Source organism: Nerophis ophidion, linkage group LG02 (genome assembly GCF_033978795.1).
Source record: "Nerophis ophidion isolate RoL-2023_Sa linkage group LG02, RoL_Noph_v1.0, whole genome shotgun sequence".
Classification (NCBI taxonomy): domain Eukaryota; kingdom Metazoa; phylum Chordata; class Actinopteri; order Syngnathiformes; family Syngnathidae; genus Nerophis; species Nerophis ophidion.
Genome location: NC_084612.1, coordinates 57,777,734 through 57,803,665, shown reverse-complemented (window position 1 = coordinate 57,803,665; position 25,932 = coordinate 57,777,734). Strand labels below are relative to the sequence as shown.

At 39.8% G+C, this 25,932-nt stretch overlaps 1 protein-coding gene across 4 annotated transcripts in view; it reads left to right on the top strand.

Moving 5' to 3' along the window:
* The window catches only part of LOC133542939 (receptor-type tyrosine-protein phosphatase gamma-like), a 797,325-nt gene that overhangs the window by 654,609 nt on the left and 116,784 nt on the right, over positions 1-25,932 (top strand). For all 4 annotated transcript variants that reach the window (XM_061887219.1, XM_061887226.1, XM_061887237.1 and 1 more), the window contains 3 exons: positions 6,570-6,678; positions 12,588-12,637; positions 23,303-23,927. In XM_061887219.1, the coding sequence (XP_061743203.1) occupies positions 6,570-6,678; positions 12,588-12,637; positions 23,303-23,927 (784 nt within the window). The remainder of the gene's footprint in view (positions 1-6,569; positions 6,679-12,587; positions 12,638-23,302; positions 23,928-25,932) is intronic.

Genomic DNA, 25,932 nt, shown 5'->3' with positions numbered 1-25,932 from the left:
GTAGACTGAATGCATTCTTCTAACATTGTGGTCCGCTGATCAGTTCACAGAATGCTAATGTTTACTGGAGGCGATGCAGAGCTGCCATTCTGTGGCAAAAAAAAAAAAAAAAGATGACCTTGGGCCACTGGCTCAAAGGGAAAAACCGGGATGTCTGCAAAAATAAAAAATAATAAAAAAAAAAGATCATAGTGCCCCCTAGCTTTCAAAAATAGGAATGTGCTGAAGGTTGGGTGGGACAATTGTGTAGTTCATCCTCGCTTCCTTCCAAAACATCTCCCGTCCTTTCTTTCTACCCTGTCTACTCTGAATCCCCCAACGCCACCCACAGCCCGCTTAATATGAGGAATAAGAAGAACTGGATTCATCAGGGAGAAGCAAGAAACTGGAACAAGTCACCAAGTGAGGGTTTGGAAAGAAGATGCAATAGGGGCGGTGATGCGGCATACAAATTAGGACATTATTGTGATGGGGGAAAAAGCTCCCTATAATTATCTGATTGCATAGTGGTCATCTGGTATAGTTGTCAAAGAACATATTTAAACCCTCGGGTGGTCTCGGGCTTTGCTGATTTTGTTTGTGTCAAGTTTATTGAAAAACAGTTTGTACTTTGTTCAGTTACTTGTTTCATCCCATATTATCGATTATACATCTGTTTTTGCTTGACCTACTTATTAAATTTAGAGCCTTGTATGCAGTTTCAAGATTCAAGCCATCATCCTTCGCTACCCCCAAGAAATTCCCAAGAGTTTGAAAGTTTTTGAAACCGTGATCCTAGCAACATTTCATTATGTTGAAACCAAAATACATTGTATAACACTTGTTACCTTTAATGAATGATATTTTTCTTGCCGCAAAGCTAACCCATGTCCTAAAAATCGCAGTGTTTGTTACATACAACGGGGGGAGGAGACGACAACGGCAGGGATGAGTTCAATGATTGAACTCGCAGTTGATGAAGTGGTGGAGTGTGAATGGTGCAAGACGATGTGTAGAACTACCAATGTAAATGTTACCAGAGTTTGTTGTGAGTGTGTGTTGGATGAATCCTTAGTCAGACCAAATGGGCAAGGCATGAAGGCAGTCCGTGGGCAAGCAAGGGGTCGGGGGCTGGAGAAAAGCAACAAGGTCCATGTCCGAGTAAGGGTCGAAGATCGGGGGAGGCAGTCCGTAATCCAGAGGGAAGTCAAGGCAAGCAGCTCCATCACGGGGAACAGGCTAAACACTGCAGGGAATACATAGGACATAAGACACTGGCACAGGGAAGGAACAGAGAGAGAACAAGTATGCAGGGGGGAAGCCAGAGACAGGACGTTTACTACAGGGAGTGAGCTACATTCCAGCACTGGATCTTTGGGTCCGCTGGTCTTTATTCTGCCTGCCCTCATCACAAACCAGGTGCGCTGATTGCTGATTGTCTGCAGCCATGTCGACACGTGGCCGTGATGCTTTAAGAGCGTGTCCCAGCACTTCTAGCAGAGGTGCCGACTGCGCTCACAGCAGATGACATGTGGGTTTGCGCATGCACCATGACAGTGTAGTCTTAAAGTATAAAGGAAAACATCCTGAATTTTACATAAAGTACTCTGCAGTACTGTATTGCTTTATAATGTATGTATAATAGACTGTATTTATGTTATTCACATGTGAATAATGCTGTATAATAGACTGTATTTATAGTATTCACATGTGAATAATGCTGTACAATAGACTGTATTTATATTATTCACATGTGAATGATTCTGTATAATAGACTGTATTTATATTATTCACATGTGAATAATGCTCTATAATAGACTGTATTTATATTATTCACATGTGAATAATGCTCTATAATAGACTGTATTTATATTATTCACATGTAAATAATGCTGTATAATAGACTGTATTTTATAGTATTCACATGTAAAAAAAACTTGTCCAGGGTGTACCCCGCCTTCCGCCTGATTGAAGCTGAGATAGGAACCAGTGCCCCCCGTGACCTCAATGGGAATAAGGGGTAGAAAATGGATGGATGGAAAAAATACGTTATTGTTCATTGTGAGCAAACTGTGGTGCTGAATTTCCCCCAGGGATCAATAAAGTACTTTCAATTTTATTCTATTCTATTCTACCAATGGCATACTGACAAATGAACAATTTTTGTGCTTACCCAAGACTAGAAGAAATGAGACAACGGGCTTTTTTGCAAAATATTGTACGTTGTTTGTAAATTTGCCCCGAAGCTTGCTTGGCTAACGCTAACATCTTATTAAATGCTTAGAGTGTTTCTGAATAAAACATGCATTCATTCAAACTTACCAGTCTAAAAATGCAGTGAACAAAACAGCATGTACCAGGTGATTGTTTTAAAAGTGTTGACGGGAGTTGACGGCACAGACACAAGGGGGTGGTAAAGCTTTATGATTCTTTATGATTTATTATGATTATATATATATATATATATATATATATATATATATATATATATATATATATATATATATATATATATATATATATGTAGGTGTGGGAAAAAATCACAAGACTACTTCATCTCTACAGAACTGTTTCATGAGGGGTTCCCTCAATCATCAGGAGATGATTGAGGGAACCCCTCATGAAACAGTTCTGTAGGGATGAAGTAGTCTTGTGATTTTTTTCCCACACCTACATATTGCGCTCTACCACGGTATCGAGCACTATTCTCTGGATAATCCAATCAAGACATATATATATATATATATATATATATATATATATATATATATATATATATATATATATATATATATATATATATATATATATATATATATATATTTATATGTATATTTATATGTATGTATATACATCTATATGTATGTATGTGTGTGTGTATATATATATATATATATATATATATATATATATATATATATATATAATCAAAAAATATCAAATAATAATCAAATAATAAACTATAAAATGTGTGTGTGACAAAACCCAAGAGTCTGTGCGTGAGGCTATGTGTGTGGTTAGCTTTAGTGTGTGTTACTAAGTGTTGTGTTGAGCGAGATGGGGGATAAAGCAGCAAGGCAGTCCGTGGTCAAGCGAGAGGTCGAGATACAAGGGAGGCAGTCCAGAATCCAGAGGGGAATGACAGGGGATCACAACTGGTGAGCTCGGGAAAGCACTGCGGAAGGACAACACGGACATCAGACATGGAGGGAAATGCAGAGAGAAAGAAAGAGACCATAAAGCTAGTGTCGGCTTACGGTACACAAAAGAGAACTAAATTCCCGCGAGGATCCTAGGGTCCACTGGTCCTTATAACGCTCGCCCTCAATCCCAGCTGTGCAGATTGCCGATCGCCAACAGCCTTGCCAGCATGTGGGCGTGACGCGGCCAGTGCAAGCAGGGGCGTGTCTCGGTGCGCTGCCAGCAGAGGTGCTGGCAGATTTCAGCTGCCGGGGAAAAGCGAGTTCGAGCCAGCGCAGTGACAAAAAGTGAAGTTTGTTGGTCTCCCGGCTGCTATTCAAACTATTCGTCTTTTTATACGCTTCATAACCCAACTTCTTTCGTCTTAGCATTGACACTGGAAATGAAAAAAAATCTCTCCAAATCCTTTTTTTTGTCCTAAAGCGATCATGACCACGATTATGGCAGTTAATGATGTTGCACGGTCACGCTATGTTTTAAACTTCCATCCATCCATCCTGTTTCTACCGCTTATCACTTCGGGATCGCGGAACTTGTTAAAGTAAAACATAATAAATATGCACAGTGTCTTATATTCATTGGTAAATAAGCGAATCCGAGTCCAGCAAGACCCAAAATACAAACCCCGTTTCCATATGAGTTGGGAAATTGTGTTAGATGTAAATATAAACGGAATACAATGATTTGCAAATCCTTTTCAACCCATATTCAATTGAATGCACTACAAAGACAAAATAATTGATGTTCGAACTCATAAACATTATTTTTTTTGCAAATAATAATTAATTTAGAATTTCATGGCTGCAACACGTGCCAAAGTAGTTGGGAAAGGGCATGTTCACCACTGTGTTACATCATCTTTTCTTTTAACAACACTCAATAAACGTGTGGGAACTGAGGAAACTAATTGTTGAAACTTTGAAAGTGAAATTCTTTGTCGGTTTGTTTTATGTAGAGCTTTAATCGTTCGACAGTCCGGGGTCTCCGCTGTCGTATTTTACGCTTCATAATGCGCCACACATTTTTCATGGGATACAGGTCTGGACTGCAGGCGGACCAGGAAAGTACCCACGCTCTTTTACTACAAAACCACCCTGTTGTAACACGTGGCTTGGCATTGTCTTGCTGAAATAAGCAGAGGCGTCCATGATAACGCTGCTTGGATAACAACATATGTTGCTCCAAAATCTGTATGGACCATTTAGCATTAATGGCGCCTTCACAGATGTGTAAGTCATAACAATCTGGATGGTTATTTTCCTCTTTGTTCCGGAGGACACCACATCCACAGTTTCCAAATACAATTTGAAATGTGGACTCGTCAGACCACAGAACACTTTTCCACTTTGTACCCGTCCATCTTAGATGAGCTTGGGCCCAGCAAAGCCAGCAGCGTTCCTTGGTGTTGTTGATAAATGGGTTTTGCTTTGCATAGCAGAGTTTTAACTTGCACTTACAGATGTAGAAACCAGCTGTAGTTACTGATAGTTGTTTTATGAAGTGTTCCTGAGCCCATGTGGTGATATCCTTTACACACTGATGTCGGTTTTTCATACAGTACCGCCTGAGGGATCAAAGGTCCTTAGTATCCTTGCTTATGTGCAGTGATTTCTCCAGATTATCTGAACCTTTTGATGATTTTACGGACCGTAGATGGTAAAATCCCTAAATTCCATGCAATGGCTCAATGAAAAATGTTGTTCTGAAACTGTTCGACAATTTGTTTACAAATTGGTGACCCTTACTTCGCATTTCATGTAAGCTGCTTTTATACCCAATCAAGGCACCCACATGTTCCCAATTAGCCTGCACACCTGTGGGATGTTCCAAATAAGTGTCTGATGAGCATCCCTCAACTTTATCAGTATTTATCGCCACCTTTTCCAACTTCTTTGTCACGTGTTGATGGCATCAAATTCTAAAGTTGATGATTATTTGCAAACAAAAAAATGTTTATCAGTTTGAACATCAACTATGTTGTCTTTGTAGCATATTCAACTGAATATGGGTTGAAAATTATTTGCAAATCATTGTATTCCGTTTATATTTCCATCTACCACCATTTCCCAACTCATATGGAAACGAGGATTGTAGTTTCTTCAATACAGCCACCCTTTGCTCTTATTACTTTTTCGCACACTCTTGGCATTCTCTCCATGAGCTTCAAGCGCACCTTTGAAGTGAAAACCATTTTGGGTGACTACCTCTTGAAGCTCATGGAGAGAATGCCAAGAGTGTGCAAAGCAGTAATCAGAGCAAAGGGTGGGTATTTTGAAGAAACTGGAATATAAAGCATGTTTTCAGTTATTTCACCTTTTTTTTTTGTTAAGTACATAACTCCACATGTGCTCAGTCATAGTTTTGATATGACAAATTTACAATGTAAAATAAAGAAAACACATTGAATGAGAAGGTGTGTCCAAACTTTTGGCATGCACTGTATGCTTGACTGAAAGCATTAAGAAGTGGGACTATCCAGGATTTACTGCAGTGTGCTCAAACAACCACCCGGTAGCATCTGTGAGCAGATAATACTGTATCATCTCTTTCTCTTTCGGACTTATCAGGTCGGTAGCGCATTCTTCACACCTTCCTCACTGGCGATGAAAGTGAAGGATGACAGCGTAACCTACTGTACGTTCTCTCATCATGGAAACTGTCACAGTGTGTTGGTGACGAACCCCAAGATGCAGAGATGGTGCCAGGCATTGAGTAAGAAAACATGATTTAATGTTCAAAATAAAAGGTGAAAAAACACAAACCAGGAACTAGGTGTAGCCAAAACTGAAAACAGGAACCAGCAAACAGAACAACTGGAAACAGCTAATGGCTAACAAGAAAACACGAAACAAAAGAGCTAGGAGAAAGCAAACTACAAATAGCTAACAGGAACAGCTTACCACTACGACGACAGCGACAAGGACAAGTATTAGCACAACAGGTAGTAGCTGTAACGATATCGATAATGACAGGTAGTGGTGACATCGACCTGACAACACCGAGTGGAGGACAAAGCAGGTTTAAATAGTAGTTGACTGATTGACACCAGGTGTGGCCAGGTGCCAATCAGCCACAGCTGAGGGGACACGGCACTCAGGGAAACAAACAGGAAACCTAACCAAAACAAGAGCGCTGAAATACAACCAACCCAGAGGAAAAACTAAAACACAACCAAACTGTCAGGGGCAAGCCTGACAGAAACTAGGGAGTTTGCCCGTGTGTGTGCATCAGAATGTGCGTGACCACAGCAACAGGGTGAACTCATTGTGTTTCGTTCTGTAAGCAAAACTCTGTGTCCAAAGAATGACTCCCTACGTTTTCCATTCTACTCGAAGAAGAAATATCCCTGGCAATTTTAACCAATTTTTTTTTGTCTGTTTGTCGCACAGGAGGCTGTCATTTCTCCCGTTTCAACCGACGTGTTGTACCTCTTTCGGGTTCAGGCTGTCTGCACCAATGACATGCGCAGTGATTTCAGTCAGAGCATGCTCTTCAGAGGTAAGACACCTGTGCAGCCATACACACACACACACACACACACACACACACACACACACACTCTTGTATTTATTACCTTTTTGAGACCTCCGAAAAATGTCCTACCTCTTTAGGACCACCCTTTCTAGATATATAAAGATGTGTATTTACAACATTAATAATATATTCATACTATGCAAACATAAAAAAAGCTTGTTGTGAAAAATGAGTTTTTCACAAGAAAAACTTAGAATTTTGACAGTATTATAATAAAAGTTGTCATTTTAATCAACAAAAGTCCAAATTTTACAAGTTAAACTGAACATTTGTGCAATATTATGATAAAAGTTGGAATTTTTTCTCAATAACAGTTGCAATTTTACAAGAAAAGTTTAACATTTTGGTAATTTTTTGAAAAGAGGCATAATTTTACTCGACAAAATTCACAATTATATAAGAATCTGAAAAATTTTGGCAATATTATAATAATATTCAGAATTTTTCCTAAAAAAAAAAATCACTATTTTACAAGAACAACAAAAACATTGGCAATGTTGTGATAAAAGTCAGATTTTTATATGAACAATGAGTAATACTTTTACATAAAACAATAATAATTTTACATGAAAAGTAATAATTTTATGAGAAAGTATTGCAATTTTACATAAACAGAAATAATATGAGAAATTGTTCCCAATTTCATAAGAAAAAAGTCGACACAATGTGAGAAAAAGACTGCTTTTAGTTATCCATCCATTTTCTACCGCTTATTCCCTTTCGGGGTCGCGGGGGGCGCTGGCGCCTATCTTAGCTACAATCGGGCGGAAGGCGGGGTACACCCTGGACAAGTCGCCACCTCATCGCAGGGCCAACACAGATAGACAACATTCACACTCACATTCACACACTAGGGCCCATTTAGTGTTGCCAATCAACCTATCCCCAGGTGCATGTCTTTGGAAGTGGGAGGAAGCCTTTTAGTTATTGTTTTATATTTTCTTTTTATTGGTATTTGTTTATAATCTTAATTACTTAATTCAAGTTATTACAGTATGTCTCTATATACAGTACATGTATATATTTTTGTAAAAAGAACAAATATTTAGCCTGGGCCCCTGGAGAGGGGGTCTAGACTGAGACCAAGAAAAAAAAGAAAAACTCATAGCCATAGCACACATAAGCAAGTGTGTAAAAGGGAAACATCAAAGAACTCAAAAGACATTAAAGGCATTAAAAGAGCAGAGCTGATGCAACCAGCCACTTTACACACAGCTACAAAAGCAAAACAAAAAAACGAAAACATAAATACAAATATAAAAATTTAAAAATTAACCAATAATATGCAAAAGTACATTGCGTACACACGATTGCACCATGCATAGACAAGCAAACAAACAAAAACATTTTAACACCCACATACACTGTGGCCTCTGGGGTGTTCCACGCCATCGTCTGCTGGGGTGGGGGAGCATGGCCAGAGACAGGAGCAGACCAAACAAAGCAACCAAGAGAGCTGACTCCACCCTCGGCCGCCCACCAGCTCTCGGCCAGTGTCCAGTCCGCATGGATGAGTAAGGATACATCCAAGGAGACCGAGGTGTCCGATACCTGCTCATTCAGCCAAAACACCGGGAAGCTCGTCCGTCCCGGCGGCGCTCAGTGCCAGCTCCGCAGCACCTGTCTCTTTATCCGCATCCCCTCCAGTCTCTCCAAACGGACTCTGGTGTGGCAGAGACCCAGCAGCTGGTCTCCACGGCCCAAAAAACTCCCGGGAGGCAGATCCGGAAGTCCAAAAAAAGCACAGCAGAAGTCACAAAAGTGCCAACCCTTGTTGGACAGTCCCTAAGGGTCCTGGATGGAAACTTTGCAAATGATTAAATTCCCATTGTAAAAGTATTCATTTGCAATATTCATGAATGCGCAACAGTAATTTATAAACTCAAATAAAGAAGGAGAAGGAGATAACTTTTTACACTGAACGACCCATTTCATCAGATTATGCTTGCTCTGTGTGTTCGTAATATTGATGGCTACTGAATAAACCTCCGGTGGTTTGAGCATTGGGGGAACCGGACTGACGGAAAGTAATGTATCTATTTATATTTTGCTGCACCTTGCCTTGTTAATTATGGCAAATCTCCCCGAGACTTACAGACTCTAAGGGACAGTTTTTCTGTTCTTTTCACATTAATGGGGCAAGCCGGCACAGCATTTGTACGCGGTTTGCAAATCTGTCAACATTTGTGCTTTAAAAAGATAAAGAACATTTCAGCAATAAGTATACAGTAGTGTAAGGAGAAGAAGTTAAAAAGTTCATACTGGGGCTGTCAACCGATTAAAAGGTTTCATTGCGATTAATCACATATTGTCCATAGTTAACTATTGACAGATATATATATATATATATATATATATATATATATATATATATATATATATATATATATATATATATATATATATATATATATATAATGACTTAGACTTAGACAAACCTTTAAATGATACACAAGGAAAATTGTTCCACACAGTAGCTCAGTTACAAAGGATGAAAAGGATAATGCACACAAGGGCACAAAAATTGATTGATGACCTGACTGTGCCAGGTCCACTACTAACCACATTGTGAAGTATGCGGACAACACAACCGTATTGGGCCTCATCAGTGACAACGACGACATGGAGTACAGGGAGGAGGTGAAACATCTGGTTGACTGGTGCAGAACCAACAACCTGGTCCTGAATTTCGACAAGACCAAGGAGATCATCGTCGACTTCAGGAGGCACCAGTCCAGCCAAGCTCCACTCTTCATCAACGGCACAGCAGTGGAGATCGTTAGCAGCACCACCAAGTTCCTGGGGGTGCAGATAACTGACAATATAACCTGGTCCCCTTGCACTTTTTGCGTCGGATAAATAGAGCACAGCTCCTTCCGCCCATTCTCACTACATTTTACAGAGAAAGTGGTGAGGACGGCGGAAAAGATCATCAGGATTCCTTTTACGCCTATCCAGGAAATCGCAAAAAGCCGCTGCCTGACCAAGGCCTTAAAAAATCTGCAGAGACTCCTAACATCCCCACCAAGGACTGTTTTTACTGCTGGACTCTAGAAAGAGGTTCTGCAGCCTCCGTAGCAGAACCTCGAGGTTCTGTAACAGCTTCTTCCCTCAGGCCACAATACTATTGAACGCATCAAAAATCCCCCCAAAAACAGATTGAGCGCCCCCATTTCTCCCAGTGTGGCGAGACAGGTACTGCTGAGGCATTGAACAATATATCGCCCCCTACTTTGAGGCAGAGGTACTTGCTGCCTCATGGCCTGCCTTTTCTCGTGGCATCAAGCACGCGCCCCCTCTCACGCACACGCTTGATACACTTTGTGTGTAGCCATGGAGGCACCACCTGTGTCTGCCTCACTTCTGGTCTGCTGTGTTATTTTGATCAGGAAACACAGAATTTCCGCGTTTTTGACCATGAAAATTATCCAAATATACAGGAACCACACCAAAACCACATAGAAAGCATATACCAAAAAAGAAATATTCAAACGTATTTAATTACTCTGTTTTTATGAACATCTCATAGTTCAGCCTTTTACCCCTCCTGGTGGCAAGGTGAGGCACTGCCTCACTTGCCTCCCCTGACAGCACGTCACTGGATATACTATATCATTATATTATATAATATTATATTATTATATAATACGTACAATATATAACAAATTCCAATTACCATGTACAATCATTATTTATATTACGCCTGTGTGGCATGGTGCTGCCGGGGGTGATCCCTTCGTGGATGCGTCGAAACGATGAACACAACAAAGGTAAGGTTTAACAGATTTATTTAACAAACAAAGGGAGCTAGAGAACTAAAACACTGGAGCTAAGCAAAGGTAAACAAAAGACGCTAGCATGAGAGCTAGGATATACAAACTAGGAAACTAAACTGGCACGTAGGCACGCAAAAGGGAAAAATAAAACATTTAGCATGAGAGCTAAGAACGAGATGCGTAGCGGGAGAGCTCGCGATAATAATCACAAGATGCATGTAAGCAAAAGCGCAAAACAGAACGTACCGTTGTGTGAGAACAAACTACGAACCCAGGCAGAACAAACAAAAGAGGAATGCTTATATAGTGAAGGTGATTAACTGTAGCAAGTGTGCGGGACCGTGAGTAGCAGGTGAAATCAATGTGTAACCATAGAAACGAACAAAACAGGAACTAAGCACGTCAAACAGCAGAGTGATACCAAAATGGAACAAAAACAACAATATGGTGATGATCCGACCATCGGATTACAAACATTTAAATCTTTATTCAGTGTACCTTGGACAGACAATTTTCAAGTTTTTCATACTGGATATTTTGTTGGATTTATGCAAATGTTTGTTTACACTTAAACTACTCAACACAAAATGGACTCAAACACTTTTACAGACATATACACAATCAAATAAACATTACTCTCTTACACATTCCTACCCCTTCTGGCATAGACTTACATTAAAAAACAAACCTACTGCAGTGTGAATAACAATTAAAGAAAAAAAATGCTATCTGGGACTTGTAACACAGCTGACTCCAGTGATGACTCGGTGGCTGGTCATGTTATTGTCGGGAGTCCAACCTGTATCCAGTATGTTGCTGGCCAACGGTCAAACATAGTGCTATTAATGAAAATTAACGTTAACTCATTAATAACGCTTCAACACTGACTGCCCTAATTCATAATAATAACTAATAATCACACTTTGTCACTAAGTGCACTTCAAAAACTGAAATCTAAGTAAGATGAAATATCTCAAATAAGGGTGATATTTGCTTGTTTTCTGTCTGATAAGATAATTCTTCTCACTAAGCTAATTTTATGTTAGAGTGTTTTACTTGTTTTAAGGGTTTTGGTCCTGAATGATCTCAGTAAGATATTACAGCTTGTTGCTGAGATTTTATGATCTATATTGAGTAAAACATGCTTGAAACTAGAATATCAAGCGTTGCAAAACTTGGCACAGTACAGTAAAGTGAGGGTGAATATTTAAATATTTGACATTTGACATTTCAAATAATTTTGAACAGAAATAGTTCATGCATATTCATATAAATTCTTCAAAATTACAATAACAAACACATTGGCTGGGGGCCGGGCTGTACACACACACACACACACACACATATATATATATATATATATATATATATATATATATATATATATATATATATATATATATATATATATATATGTGCACTAATTGACTGAAAGAGCATGCACTTTGCGCAATGATGTCATTTTATCGATGGGAAAATGCCTTTTTAGACAATATAATTTGCCTGAGTGGCTCGTAGACCCCGAGAGTTGCCTTTCCATTAAGAACAATAAATTTGTTTTTAGTATAAGTTATCTGGTTTCGAGAAATGTCAAGGTAATGGCACTGATATTTATCAAATGTAAGAATATTTTTCAACATACTGAGAAAAAAGGTCTCATTTGTTTTTCCTATGAAGAAAAGTGCACTTGTTATTAGTGAGAATATACTTATTTTAAGGTATTTTGGGATTCATTAAAGTTAGCTAATTTGACTTGTTTTGGAAAGTCTTGACAAACCACATTTTATTGTTCTATTGGCAGATAATTGTGCTTATTTCAAGTAAAATACCCCAAATTTTAGAATTCTGTTTCTTTGCTTTTGAACACTGACTTTTTGCAGTGTGTATTTTTTGTTAAGCCTTTTTACTAAACAAATTGAAATTTAATCCCAAAGTGGCAACCCAGGAGGTTTGAAGGGCAGTTCTAGTATATACATGATTTCTCCCAGTCCATCCCAGGAACACACACTAATTTCTAACAGACTTTCACTTAACTTTTCTAATTGTCATGATTGTATTCACAAAGCATGCAACTCAGTTTACTATTTTGTGTTTCAGCAAACACCACAAGGATCTTTGAAGGGACACGGATCGTAAAAACTGGAATGGTAAGGAACGGCAGAAGAAAAGGTCGCTTGCTAGCTTTAATCCCTGAGAGATCAATGTTTGGTAAAAAGATCCTTTTCCCCGATTGAACATTTCTTATATGCAAAACCCAAAACCAGTGAAGTTGGCACATTGTGTAATTTGTAAATCAATCAATCAATCAATGTTTATTTATATAGCCCCAAATCACAAATGTCTCAAAGGACAGCACAAATCATTACGACTACAACATCCTCGGAAGAACCCACAAAAGGGCAAGGAAAACTCACACCCAGTGGGCAGGGAGAATTCACATCCAGTGGGACGCCAGTGACAATGCTGACTATGAGAAACCTTGTAAAAACAGAATACAATGATTTGCAAATCCTTTTCAACTTATATTCGATTGAATAGACTGCAAAGACAAGATATTTAATGTTCAAACGGAGAAACTTCATTATTTTTTTTTGCAAATAACCATTAATTTAGAATTTAATGACAGCAACACATTGCAAAAAAGTTGACACAGGTGCATTTTTACCACTGTGTTACATGTCCTTTCCTTTTAATAACACTCAGTAAATGTTTGGGAACTGAGGAAACATTTTTTCTTCATATTGCGCTACACATTTTCAATGGGAGACAGGCCTGGAGTACAGGCATGGGTAACTTAAAATTTGAAATGTGGACCTGGTCGAGTCATACCAAAGACTATAAAAAAATGGGACCCATTACCTCCCTGCTTGGCACTCCGCATCAAGGGTTGGAATTGGGGATTAAATCACCATAAATGATTCCCGGGCGCAGCACCGCTGCTGCCCACTGCTCCCCTCACTTCCCAGGGGGTGGTCAAGGGGATGGGTCAAAGGCAGAGGACAAATTTCACTGACAATCATTTGTACTTTAACTTAACTTAATACCTTTGGTACTTTAACTTTAACTTTAATCAATCAATCAATGTTTACTTATATAGCCCTAAATAACTAGTGTCTCCAAGGGCTGCACAAACCACAACACAAACAACTACGACATCCTCTAATACACCCCCATACCATCACAGATGCTGGCTTTTCAACGTTGCACCTGCAACAATCCAGATGGTTCTTTTCCTCTTTGTTCCGGAATACACGACATCCACAGTTTCCAAAAACAATTTGAAATGTGGACTTGCCGGACCACATAACAATTTCCCACCTTGTATCAGTCCATCCTAGTTGAGCTAGGGCCCAGCGGTGTTTCTGGGTGTTGCTGATAAATGGCTTTCGCTTTGCATAGCAGAGTTTTATCTTGCAGTTACAGATGTAGTGACAAACTGTTGTTACTGACAGTGATTTTCTGAAGAGTTCCTGAGCCCATGTGGTGATATCCTTTACACACTGATGTCGCTTTTTGATGCAGTACCGCCCGAGGGATCGAAGGTCAATGTTGTTTTTCAGCCTGGCTGCTTATGTGCAGTGATTAATCCAAATTTCTGAACCTTTTGATGATACTACGGACCGTAGCGGGTGAAATTCCTAAATCCCTTGCAACAGTTTGTTGAGAAATGTACTTAGACTGTTCGACAATTTGCTTACACATTTTTTCAAAAAGTGGCGACCCTCCCCCCATCCTTGTTTGTGAATCACTGAGCATTTCATGGAAGCTGATTTTATACCCAATCATGGCACCCACCTGTTCCCAATTATCCTATTCACCTGTGGGATGTTCCAAATAAGTGTTTGATGAGCATTCCTCAACTTTCTTAGTCTTTTTCGCCGCTTGTGCCAGCTTTTTTGAAACATGTTGCAGGCATCAAATTCCAAATCAGCTAATATTTGCCAAAAATAACAAAGTTTTCCTGTGGGAACCTCAAATATCATGTCTTTGCAGTCTATTCAATTGAATATAAATTGAAAATGGATTTTCAAATCCTCGTATTCCGTTTTTATTTACGATTTACACAACATGCCAACTTCACTGGTTTTGGGGTTTGTACATGGATTAAAGAAAGAGACATCCTACTAAATGAATGAATTTTAAAAACGACTAACTAAAAACAAGGTTTACTTGCCAAATACTCCATATGGATTATAGAAGAAGACAAGCAACCAAATATATGGATTACACAAGGAGAAAACTAACCAAATATATGGATTAAAGCAGGCAATGACTCATCAAATTCCGTATATGGATTACAAGTAAAGATAACCAATAATTTACTTATCATTTGAAATAGTTTTGTAAACAACAGACCACTTTTGTTCGATCTTTGAGTTTATCTCATAAAAATGGTGCAAAAACAAAAGTGTTGCGCTTATACAGTACATCTGGAGAGTATTCAGTGCTGAACTTGTTCCACATTTTATGTTATAGCCTTATTCCAAAATGAATACATTCATTTTTGTCTTTAAATTCTACTCACAAAAATCCATTATGACAATGTGAAAAGTCGTTTATTAAAATTTTTGCAAATGTATTAAAAATACAAAACTACAAATCACATGTACATTAAGTATCCACAACCTTTGCTCAATACGTTTTTAATGCACCTTTGGCAGCAATTACAGTGTCAGGTTCTGTTGGTCTGGGACCCCAAGATGGAGGTAAATGTGACTTTACTGTCGAAAAGAAAATGCAGGGAAAACAAGAAACTATCATCGAGCCCTTACTGGAGGGCGAGGCAGGCATAAATAGTAACCTACTTAGCCTACTCAGTGGCCTAGTGGTTAGAGTGTCCGCCCTGAGATGGGTAGGTCGTGCCTTGAGTAATACCAAAGACTATAAACATGGGACCCATTACCTCCTTGCTTGGCACTCAAGGATTGGAATTGGAGGTTAAATCACCAAAAATGATTCCCGGGCGTAGCACCGCTCCTACTCACTGCTCCCCTCACCTCCAAGGGGGTGAACAAAGGGATGGGTCAAATGCAGAGGACAAATTTCACCACACTTGGTGTGTGTGACAATCATTGGTACTTTAACTTAAACTTTAACTTTAACTAATTGGCAGCTGGAACCATGTGTGCCAGGCTGCCAATCAGGGACAGGTGAGGGAAACGAGTGCTCCGGGAGACATGCAGGAAGTGGAACTAAACTAACAGCGCTGACGGGAAATACAAACTAAGGGAACATTACAGGACGTGAATGTGACAGCCTCAAACCTGTTTGAATACAATACCATAAGCCTGGCACACCTATCGGTGGGCAGTTTTGGCCATTCCTTTTTGAAGCACCTCTCAAGCTCCAACAGATTAGATGGGAAGTGTTGGTTTTCATCCAGGATGTCTCCTTTCATTTGTTCATTCATCGTTCCCTTTATCCTTACTCGTCTTCTAGTTCCTGTCGCTGAAAACCAACCCCACACCATGATGCAGCCACCACCATGCTTCACTGTTGAGATGGTATTTGGCATTCACGCTAAAAAGTTCAAAGTTTTGTTTCATCAGACCCGAAAATTGTGTTTTTTATGCTCTGAGAGTCGTTCAGGTGGTTTTTGCCAAATTTTTCCACAAGAATGGCTTTCGTCCAGCCACTCTTTTGTTATTGCTGCAGAGACGGCTGTCTTTGTGGAAGGTTCTCCTCTTTCTACAGAGGAATGCTGTAGCTCTGACAGAGCGACCATCGTGTCCTTGGTAACCTCCCGGACTAGACTAAGATGAATGCAGCAATGTACAGAGACATCCTGAATGGAAAAAAAATGATCAGATAGAGCTCGAGAGTTGCTGCAAATAGGGATGGGATACTGTAGGTGTGCAAGCTTGTGGAATTGCTTTAAAAAAAGACTTGAGGCTGTAACTGCTGCCAAAGGTGCATCAACAAAGTGTTCAGCGAATCAGAATCAGAAGTACTTTATTATCATCATCATCAGCGGTCACTGGAACGAGTATGACGATCCTCCTTGTAGGGGTGTATCCCTTTATGGAGGATGCCTGTGCGTGACTTTGTTTAACACAATCCTTGACAGAAATCGGGTTAGGTTCCAGTGGCATGGAGTCCAAGATGACTGGGTACCCTTTTCTGCTGCAGCCTTCCACCGCCATCGCAGCCGTTGTGGTAGTTTTTAAATCTACTGTCTTCCGCCTGCTCCGCCGTTGAGGTCTTCACCGTATCCCTGGCTAGGGGGCAGTTAGGTACTAGGCTTTTGCCAAGGGCCACCTGGGGTAACAGTAGTAAAGGGGTTAACCTCCTCGTGCCCCAAGACCTACATAAAGGAGCTTCCATTGCCGGAAGCACTTTAACGTCATGCCCAGGACTTTATTAATCCCCGAGGGGAAATTAAGAGTTTCAGCACAATCCTATTCAAGAGCAGACACACATTACAGGGAGACAGAACAGGATCAAACATTACAGGGAGACAGAACAGGATCAAATATTACAGGGAGACAGAACTGACGGGTCTGCCAACTTCCGGCACCCCTTTACAAAAGAGGTAAAAAACAGGTATACGCTGGGGAGAGGGCGGGGTGAGGAAAAAAAAAATCAGTTTAAACCTGGGCCCTTGATGAGGGGGGTTTCAGACTGAGGCCAACATACTTGCCAACCCTCCCGGATTTTCCGGGAGATCCCCGAAATTTAGCGCCTCTCCCGGAAGAAATTTTCTCCCGAAAATCCCCCGAAATTCAGCCGGAGATGGAGGCCACGCCCCCTCCAGCTCCATGCTGACATGAGTGGGGACAGCCTGTTTTTACGTCCGCTTTCCTGTTATATAAACAGCTTGCCTACCCAATCACATTAGAACATCTACGGATTTTAATAAAAAACTGCACACACAAGGAGACGAAGCAGAAGAACAAGGAAGTTACAGCCATGGCGACGCGGTCTGTAATAGAGTGATTCTATGTTGTCTATTGCCATCTCCTGGTGAATGTTGGCTATAGCGTTATGGGGTTGCTTTTTCATTGGCCAACGATTTAAGTGGTGTTGTGCACCTGACGGCAAGTTACTCTCGACAGTACGGAAATGGCAGAACAAAGGTTACTCAAATAGTGAAAGGTAAGTGTTGTTGTTGTTTTTAGTAACCAGCAAGCACAGTACATTTAGTGAAGTGAAGTGAATTATATTCATATAGCGCTTTTCTCTAGTGACTCACAGCGCTTTACATAGTAAAACCCAATATCTAAGTTACATTTGAACCAGTGTGGGTGCCAGTGGGAGCAGTTGGGTAAAGTGTCTTGCCCAAGGACACAATGGCAGTGACTGGGATGGCGGAAGCGGGAATCGAACCTGCAACCCTCAAGTTGCTGGCACAGCCACTCTACCAATCGAGCTATGCTGCCCCAGTAGAACAACTGTGTTTTTATTACTGTGTATTTGATAGGTGCCGTCTGAAATTCAACTATTTCTTTTATATATATATATATATATATAAATATATATATATATATATATATATATATATATATATATATATATACATATATATATATAGCTAGATTTCACTGAAAGTCAAGTATTTCATACATATATATATATATATATATATATATATATATATATATATATATATATATATATATATATATATATGAAATATATATGAAATACTCGAGTTGGTGAATTATACTCCGCCCCTCTTAACCATGCCCCGCCCCAACCAAGCATCCGCCCCACCCCCGACCACGCCCCCCAACCCCCCACCTCCCGAAAACGAAGGTCTCAAGGTTGGCAAGTATGGAGGCCAAGAAAAAAAAAAAAACTTCATAGCCATAGCACACATTAATAAGTGTGTTAGAAGGAAACATCAAAGAACACAAATGACATTAAAGTCATTAAAAGAGCACAGCTGATGCAACAAGATGCCACTCCAGCAGTGCCACTTCTACACACAGTCACAAAAGTAAAAAAATAAAAATAAAAACAATACAAAAAAATGGTGCACACACATACGCAACATGCAAACACAAGCAACCAAACAAAAACATAATTTCTACATCAACATACACTGTGGTGGCCTCTGCGGTGTTCCACGCCATCGTCTGCTGGGGTGGGGGGAGCACAGCCAGAGACAGGAGCAGACCCAATAAAGCAACCAACGGAGCCGACTCCACCCTCGGCCGCACCACCAACTCTCGGCCAGTGTCCAGTCTGCATGGATGAAAGGCTGTAAATACTTATGTACACGTGATTTGCAAATGAGTTTTATTGTATTTTCTTTTATTTTCCTGCTCAATGACCGCCCTTAGATCGGTTGGTTGTGCGTTCAAATCCCGGCCGAGACCTACCAAAGACTATACAAATGGGACCCATAACCTCCCTGCTTGGCACTCAGCATCAAGGGTTGGAATTGGGGTTTAAATCACCAAAATCATTCCCGGGCGCGGCCACCGCTGCTGCTCACTGCTCCCCTCACCTTACAGAGGGGATCAAGGGGATGGGTCAAATGCAGAGGACAAATTTCACTGACAGTCATTTGTACTTTAACTTAACTTAAAACATTTTCACATTGTTATTGTGGGGTATTTTTGAGGACAAAAATATATTTATTTTTTAATTTTGACAAACAAAACAAAAGGCGGAAAAATTTAAGCGCTGTGAATACTTTCTGTGTGCACCATAGTTTTGTTTGTTGTTTGTTTTCTTTGTATACAACCACCATGAAAATTTTTATTTTACATGAACTTGTATTTTCCAACACATCACAGATATCCTTTAGACCAGGGGTGTCAAACTCATTTTAGATGGGGGGCCACATGGAGAAAAATGTACTCCCAAGTGGGCCGGACTGGTAAAATCACAGCACGATAACTTAAAAATAAAGTCAAATTCAGATTGTTTTCTTTGTTTAAAAATAGAACAATTCTGAAAATGTACAAATCATAATGTTGCTGGGTTTTATTTTACACTTACATGTTGTTGTTGATAGTATTCTATCTTTATTTGTCATTATTTATACTTTCTGAATGAATCATGTGATCAGTCAACTAATTGGTGTTAGTTTTCAATTTATGAAGATAAAAAAATGATATCAAAAGAAATTGCAGTATGTTATTTATATAGTTTGATCATTTTCCTCGAAATTTGTACATATGTAGCATCATCTAAAAAGATCCAAATAATTGCGATTGCGACATCCAGTGGACACATGTGGAACAGCAGTTTCTTTCATTAAAAAATGTCAGTTTAATTTTTATACTTAAAAAACTCATACCTCGGGCCGGATAAAACCTTTCTTTTCTTTCTTTAGTTTATCTTGAACTGGTAACACACTTACAGCATAATACATAATACAACTGCATATCATTTCTCTTTACATCATATCCAAAAAGGAGTAGAAAGAAGCAAAGCTTAATTAATCCTACCTCTTTCCCGCTTACAAATACATACATTCATTTACTGACTTCTTTTTGTCGCACAATGACATCCGTGAATGATTAATACAGCCGTTCTTGTAATAGATAATTAAGTCAGTCATGATAAACATACTGAGATGAAGAATATCCAATTTTCAATAAGGTTGAAAGTTTTTCTCATAATTCGTCTTTGTTCAAACCCCGTTTCCATATGAGTTGGGAAATTGTGTTGGATGTAAATATAAACGGAATGCAATGATTTGCAAATCATTTTCAACCCATATTCAGTTGAATATGCTACAAAGACAACATATTTGATGTTCAAACTGATAAAAAAAAATTATTTGCAAATAATCATTAACTTTATAATTTGATGCCAGCAACACGTAACAAAGAAGTAAGGAAAGGTGGCAATAAATACTGATACAGTTTAGGAATGTTCATCAAACACTTATTTGGAACATCACACAGGTGTGCAGGCTAATTGGGAACAGGTGGGTGCCATGATTGGGCGAGGTACAATCCTTTATCCACAACTGCGTGAGCAAACAGTTAAACAATTTAACAACAACATTTCTCAAAGTGCAATTGCAAGAAACTTAGGGATTTTAACATCTACGGTCCATAATATCATCAAAAGGTTCACAGAATTTGGAGAAATTACTCCACGTAAGCGGCATGGCCCGAAACCACCATTGGAATGACCGTGACCTTTGATCCCTCAGACGGCACTGTATCAAAAACCGATATCAATCTCTAAAGGATATCACCACATGGACTCACGAAGACTTCAGAAAACCACTGTTACTAAATCCAGTTCTTCGCTACATCTGTAAGTGCAAGTTAAAGCTCTACTATGCAAAGCAAAAGCCATTTATCAACAACATTCAAAAACGCCGCCGGCTTCTCTGGGCCGGAGATGATCTACGATGAACTGCTGCAAAGTTTAAAAGTGTTCTGTGGTCTGACGAGTCCACATTTCAAATTAATTTTTGAAACTATGGACATTTGTGTCCTCGGTAACAGAGGAAAAGAACCATCCGGATTGTTATAGGCGCAAAGTTCAAAAGGCAGCATCTGTGATGGTATGGGGGTGTATTAGTTCCCAAGGCATGGGTAACTTACACATCTGCGAAGGCACCATAAATGCTGAAAGGTACATACAAGTTTTGGAGCAACATATATTGCCATGCAACATTATCAAGGACGCCCCTGCTTATTTCAGCAAAACAATGCCACACTACGTGTTACAACAGTGTGGCGTCATAGTAAAAGAGTCCGGGTACCATACTGGCCTGACTGTAGTCCAGACCTTTCTCCCACTGAAAAATTTGAAGCCTAAAACACGACAACAGAGACCCCGGACTGTTGAACAACTTAAGCTGTACATCAAGCAAGAATGGGAAAGAATTCCACCTGAAAAACTTTGAAAATGTGTCTCCTCAGTTCCCAAACGTTTATTGAGTGTTGTTGAAAGAAAATGTCATGTAACACAGTGGTGAACATGCCCTTTCCCAACTACTTTGGCACGTGTTGCAGCCATGAAATTCTAAGATAATTATTATTTGCCAAAAAAAAAATAAAGTTTATGTGTTTGAACATCAAATATCTTGTCTTTGTAGTGCATTCAATTGAATATGGGTTGAAAAGGATTTGCAAATCATTGTATTCTGTTAATATTTACATCTAACACAATTTCCCAACTCCTATGGAAAAAGGGTTTTTACTTTTGTAAGCACGATTTATTTTGAGCAACCTCTTAAACTGGATCATATCAGAACAGTGTTTAACTTCTTTACTTAATTAATTACATAATTTAAATCCACATACTGATATACTGAAGGGTTTTGGTGTTGTACAAGCATAAACGTGTTTTAAGTTAGTTTTTATATTTCTCCTATTTTGTTAAGAATAACTGTCGTACATTCCTGGATAGCAGGTTATAGTTTGCTTTGTACATAATTTTAGATTTTTGCAATTTTACCAAATCATTGAACTTCAATATTTTAGAGTCAGTAAACAAAGGGTTTGTATGTTCTCTATCTCCAACATTCTGTATCAGTCTAATTGATATTTTTTGTAACACAATTAATGAATGAAGTGTACATTTGTAATTATTTCCCCACACGTCTGCACCATAATTCAGATATGTAACTCTGGTGAGCTGTAAAGAATATGAAGTGATTTTTGGCCCAAGACATATTTTGCCTTGTTCATTATTGACATTTTTCTTGCCACTTTATGTTGTATATTTTTTATATGACATTTCCAGTTGATTTTATCATCTATTATTACACCCAAAAATGGTGTTTCTTTTACCCTTTCCATATCTACTCCGTCTATTTGTATTTGTGTATGATGCTCTTTTATACTGTTACCAAATAGCATTATTTCAGTTTTACTGAGCTTCAAGGATAATCTGTTTTTGTCAAACCATCTTTTTAATTTGTTCATTTTTTCTGTTATTAGTTGTATTTTCTTCTGTGTGTTTTCTCTTTAACAGAAATCTCTGGTGTCGTCTGCAAATAACATTTTGAGGCCTTTGTAACTTTACAAATGTCATTTACATAAATATTAAACAATATTGGTCTCATTATTGATCCCTGGGGTACACCGCAAGCTATATCTAGCTGACATATTTTCGCCCATCTTCACATTCTGCTTCCTATCTGTTAATATCCCGTGGACACATTTAGAACAACTGTTTGTTTCATTAAAAAATTTCAGGTTAATTTTTATACTTAGCAAACTCATCCCTGATCCGGCCCTCGGGCTGTACGATTGACACCCTGTTTTGACCTGTGGTATATTCCCCATTATCTTACTTTAATCACAAAATTATAAAAACTGATGTGTCATGATCTGTGTTCTGAATCATGATGTTTGTTATTTTCTGTTAGTTTTGGACTATTTTAGTTCCTGTTTATGCTCCCTTGTTTAGTTACCATGACGACTCATTAGTTTCACCTGCCTCATGTGTTCGGATCACGCACCTGCCCTAATCAGAGACTATTATTTAAGCCTGTTTTACCAGTTAGTCGGCCTGACAACATTGCTCCTTTTATGCTTACTTCACGCTGCTCTGTATTGATTGTTTCATGCTCGTTTCATGCCACAGGTGTATGCTTGTTTTCATGCGATTGTTCGCTTCATGCCATGTCAAGTAAGTTTTGTTTATTGATGCCACAGTTAGCGAGGTTTTTGTTTCATGCCCATAGTTCTGCCTAAGTGTTAGTTTTTGTATCCTGCGCTAAGTTGAGCCTATGCCTTGTGTGCATTTTTGTTTTCACTTTTTGAGCCAAGATAAAATCATGTTTTTACCTCCATTTGCATCCTGGGAGAACAATCCCCGCAGCTTACACAATGAAACAAAGTATCAGTTCACAACACAAATTTTTATGTTGTGTTTTTTTTTCTCAGCCTACAGTATCGCCAGCGTCTTCAGCTGACATGGCTCCTATCTCCTCTGGCTCATCCACCTGGACCTCCTCTGGTATTCCATTTTCCTTTGTCTCCATGGCGACAGGCATTGGACCATCCTCCAGCGGTAGTCAAGCAACAGTGGCCTCCGTGGTGACCAGTACTCTGCTCGCCGGCCTCGGCTTCAGCGGCGGGGTCATCTCCTCTTTCCCCAGCTCGGTCTGGCCGAGCAGAGCGCCAAAAGACAAGGGAGAGGCGCCGGGCGACGACGGTGGCAATAATACGGGTCAAGGAGACGACGAAGAAATGGAAGGGGAGGACGGAGAGGAGGAAGAACAGAGCAAAAACAAGAAGAAGCAACATAAATCGTCAGTGAAGGAAGAGAGGGGTATGCTGGGGTGGGGGAAGCAGACCCAACAAAGCAACAGAGAGAGCAAGGCTGGGAATGAACCCAATGATGACGCAAAAGAAGATTCGATAGAAAGGCCCCAGGCTGGAGAGGACCTGCGGGAGGTCTACTACCTAGTTGACTGTAACCACACCACCATGGAGAAAGATCTGGCACCCGAGGGCTCATCCCCAGTGGCACTTAGCTGGGAATGCTCACCTTTCTCCATGTTCACCGGTGAGTCACATTATCAGCACCGACAGTATCAACTGCTACACAGGTGTTCTCCTCCGCTTCACTCAGTATTGGCAAACGATACGGAGCGCTCTCATTTCTGTCAGGCGTTCCTGTTCTATTCCGTCACGCTATGTTTTAGACGTGGCCTCCGGGAAGTTGTCTGCCGGGCCAGTTTAGCTTTGGTTGCGTGTGTGAATAAAATAAAAAGTCCAAACTAAATACAGTTGAATATGTTTTTGCCGGGCAAGACACAAACGGTTGCCAAAGTCAAAAACACCCAGAGAAAGGGATGATGTTTCGCAGTAAAGTGGATGTTTGCCAAGATTAATGAGCGCGCCGTGAACGGTAGCTGGAGCTAAGTGCACACTTAATGCCTTTACCCCTAAAGCACACCCCTCAGCCATCCCCCGGCCCCCTCCTCGCCTCCTTTGTGCCCCACTCAGCAAAGACGTTTCAGCAGTGCACTGTATTAAGCAAGCAAACACCAAGGGACATCAATTCAATTTCAAGCGCAAGGCCAGACATTATTATGAACAAAAGCAATTTACGGCATTGCCTGGAAATAGCTTTCCTCACTCTTTTTGTCAACGCATATTCACTTTATTTTATTGTATTTCATAGCTGGCAGGACACAAGGTCAAAAGTTGCAAAGTTGCTCCACAACTGTGTTAAAGTGGGAATTGAATATATTCTCCGCGCAGCTTCTGAAAGGAGAAAGTGTTTTTTTAATCCAATTGCATTGATGTATTTTGGTATAATAAACTGCTAGAAGGTAGGAGCTCAGGAATTTATGCAGCAAGGGTTGGCAGTTCGAACTCCGGTTCCTCTACCCCTTGGTGGATGCTGTTTTGTCCTTGGCCAAGACACGTCATAAGTGTCTCACATTTGTAATACATTTTTGGGGGTGGTGGGTGAGGCTGTTGCCACGTTTCTATCAGTATACACTATAATGCCAAAAAGGTATTTAGCCACTCGTCCAAATGATGAGAATCAGGTCTCCTACAGTTGTGATCAAATTTATTCAACCCCCACACAATTTTGGTGTTTTAGCAAGTTGGACATTTATTCCGTATTTTGTTTATAGTCATATAAAATAAAGATGCATTAAATAGACAAATGTAACTTGAATTACATTATATTTTGTAACATGCCAAACAGTGTCATTTCTCTTAATATCTCATTGACGAAATTATTCAACCCCTTGAAGATCATAACTCTTAAGAACATAATTTGAATAAGGTCTTTTCAATCAGGTGTTGAAAACACCTGTAGATGTGATTAGAACCATAACGAGCAACAATTAAACTGATTGAAAAAGACTGTGACGCTCAGCTTCTTGTAGATGGTCAATGGTGTATTTGCAACATGGTGAAGTCCAGAGAGGAGGTAATTTCTCTTCATGAAAAAGGATATGGATATAAGAAAATACAAAGACATTACACATTACAAGAGACACAGTTGGGAGCATAATTCGCAAGTTTAAAGCTAAAGGCACAGTGGAAACACTACCTGGGCGTGGTAGAAAGAGGATGCTGTGTGCAACTGCATGTCCGGTATTTGAAACGTACAGTGGTGAAAAACCCCTGGGTAACAGCTGAGGAACTACAACAGGACATTGCAGAGGGGGGAACGCAGGTTTCGTCCCAGAAAATAAGGCGCGCACTACGAGATGAAGGCCTCCATGCCAGAACTCCCAGGTGCACCCCACTTCTGACTACCAGGCATAACAAAAATAGACTCCAGTATGCCAAAAATCATCTGGACAAACCCTAAAGGTTTTGGGAAACTGATCTATGGAGTGATGAGACAAAACTGGAACTCTTTGGGCCTATGAATCAACGTTATGTCTGGAGGAGAAAAAATATAGCTTACAAAGAGAAGAACACCTTGCCTACTGTTAAGCATGGTGGGGGGTCAATCATGCTCTGGGGCTGTTTCTCTGCCTCAGGTACCGGAAATCTCCAGCGCGTTCAAGGCATTATGAATTTGATTTCCTACCAGGATA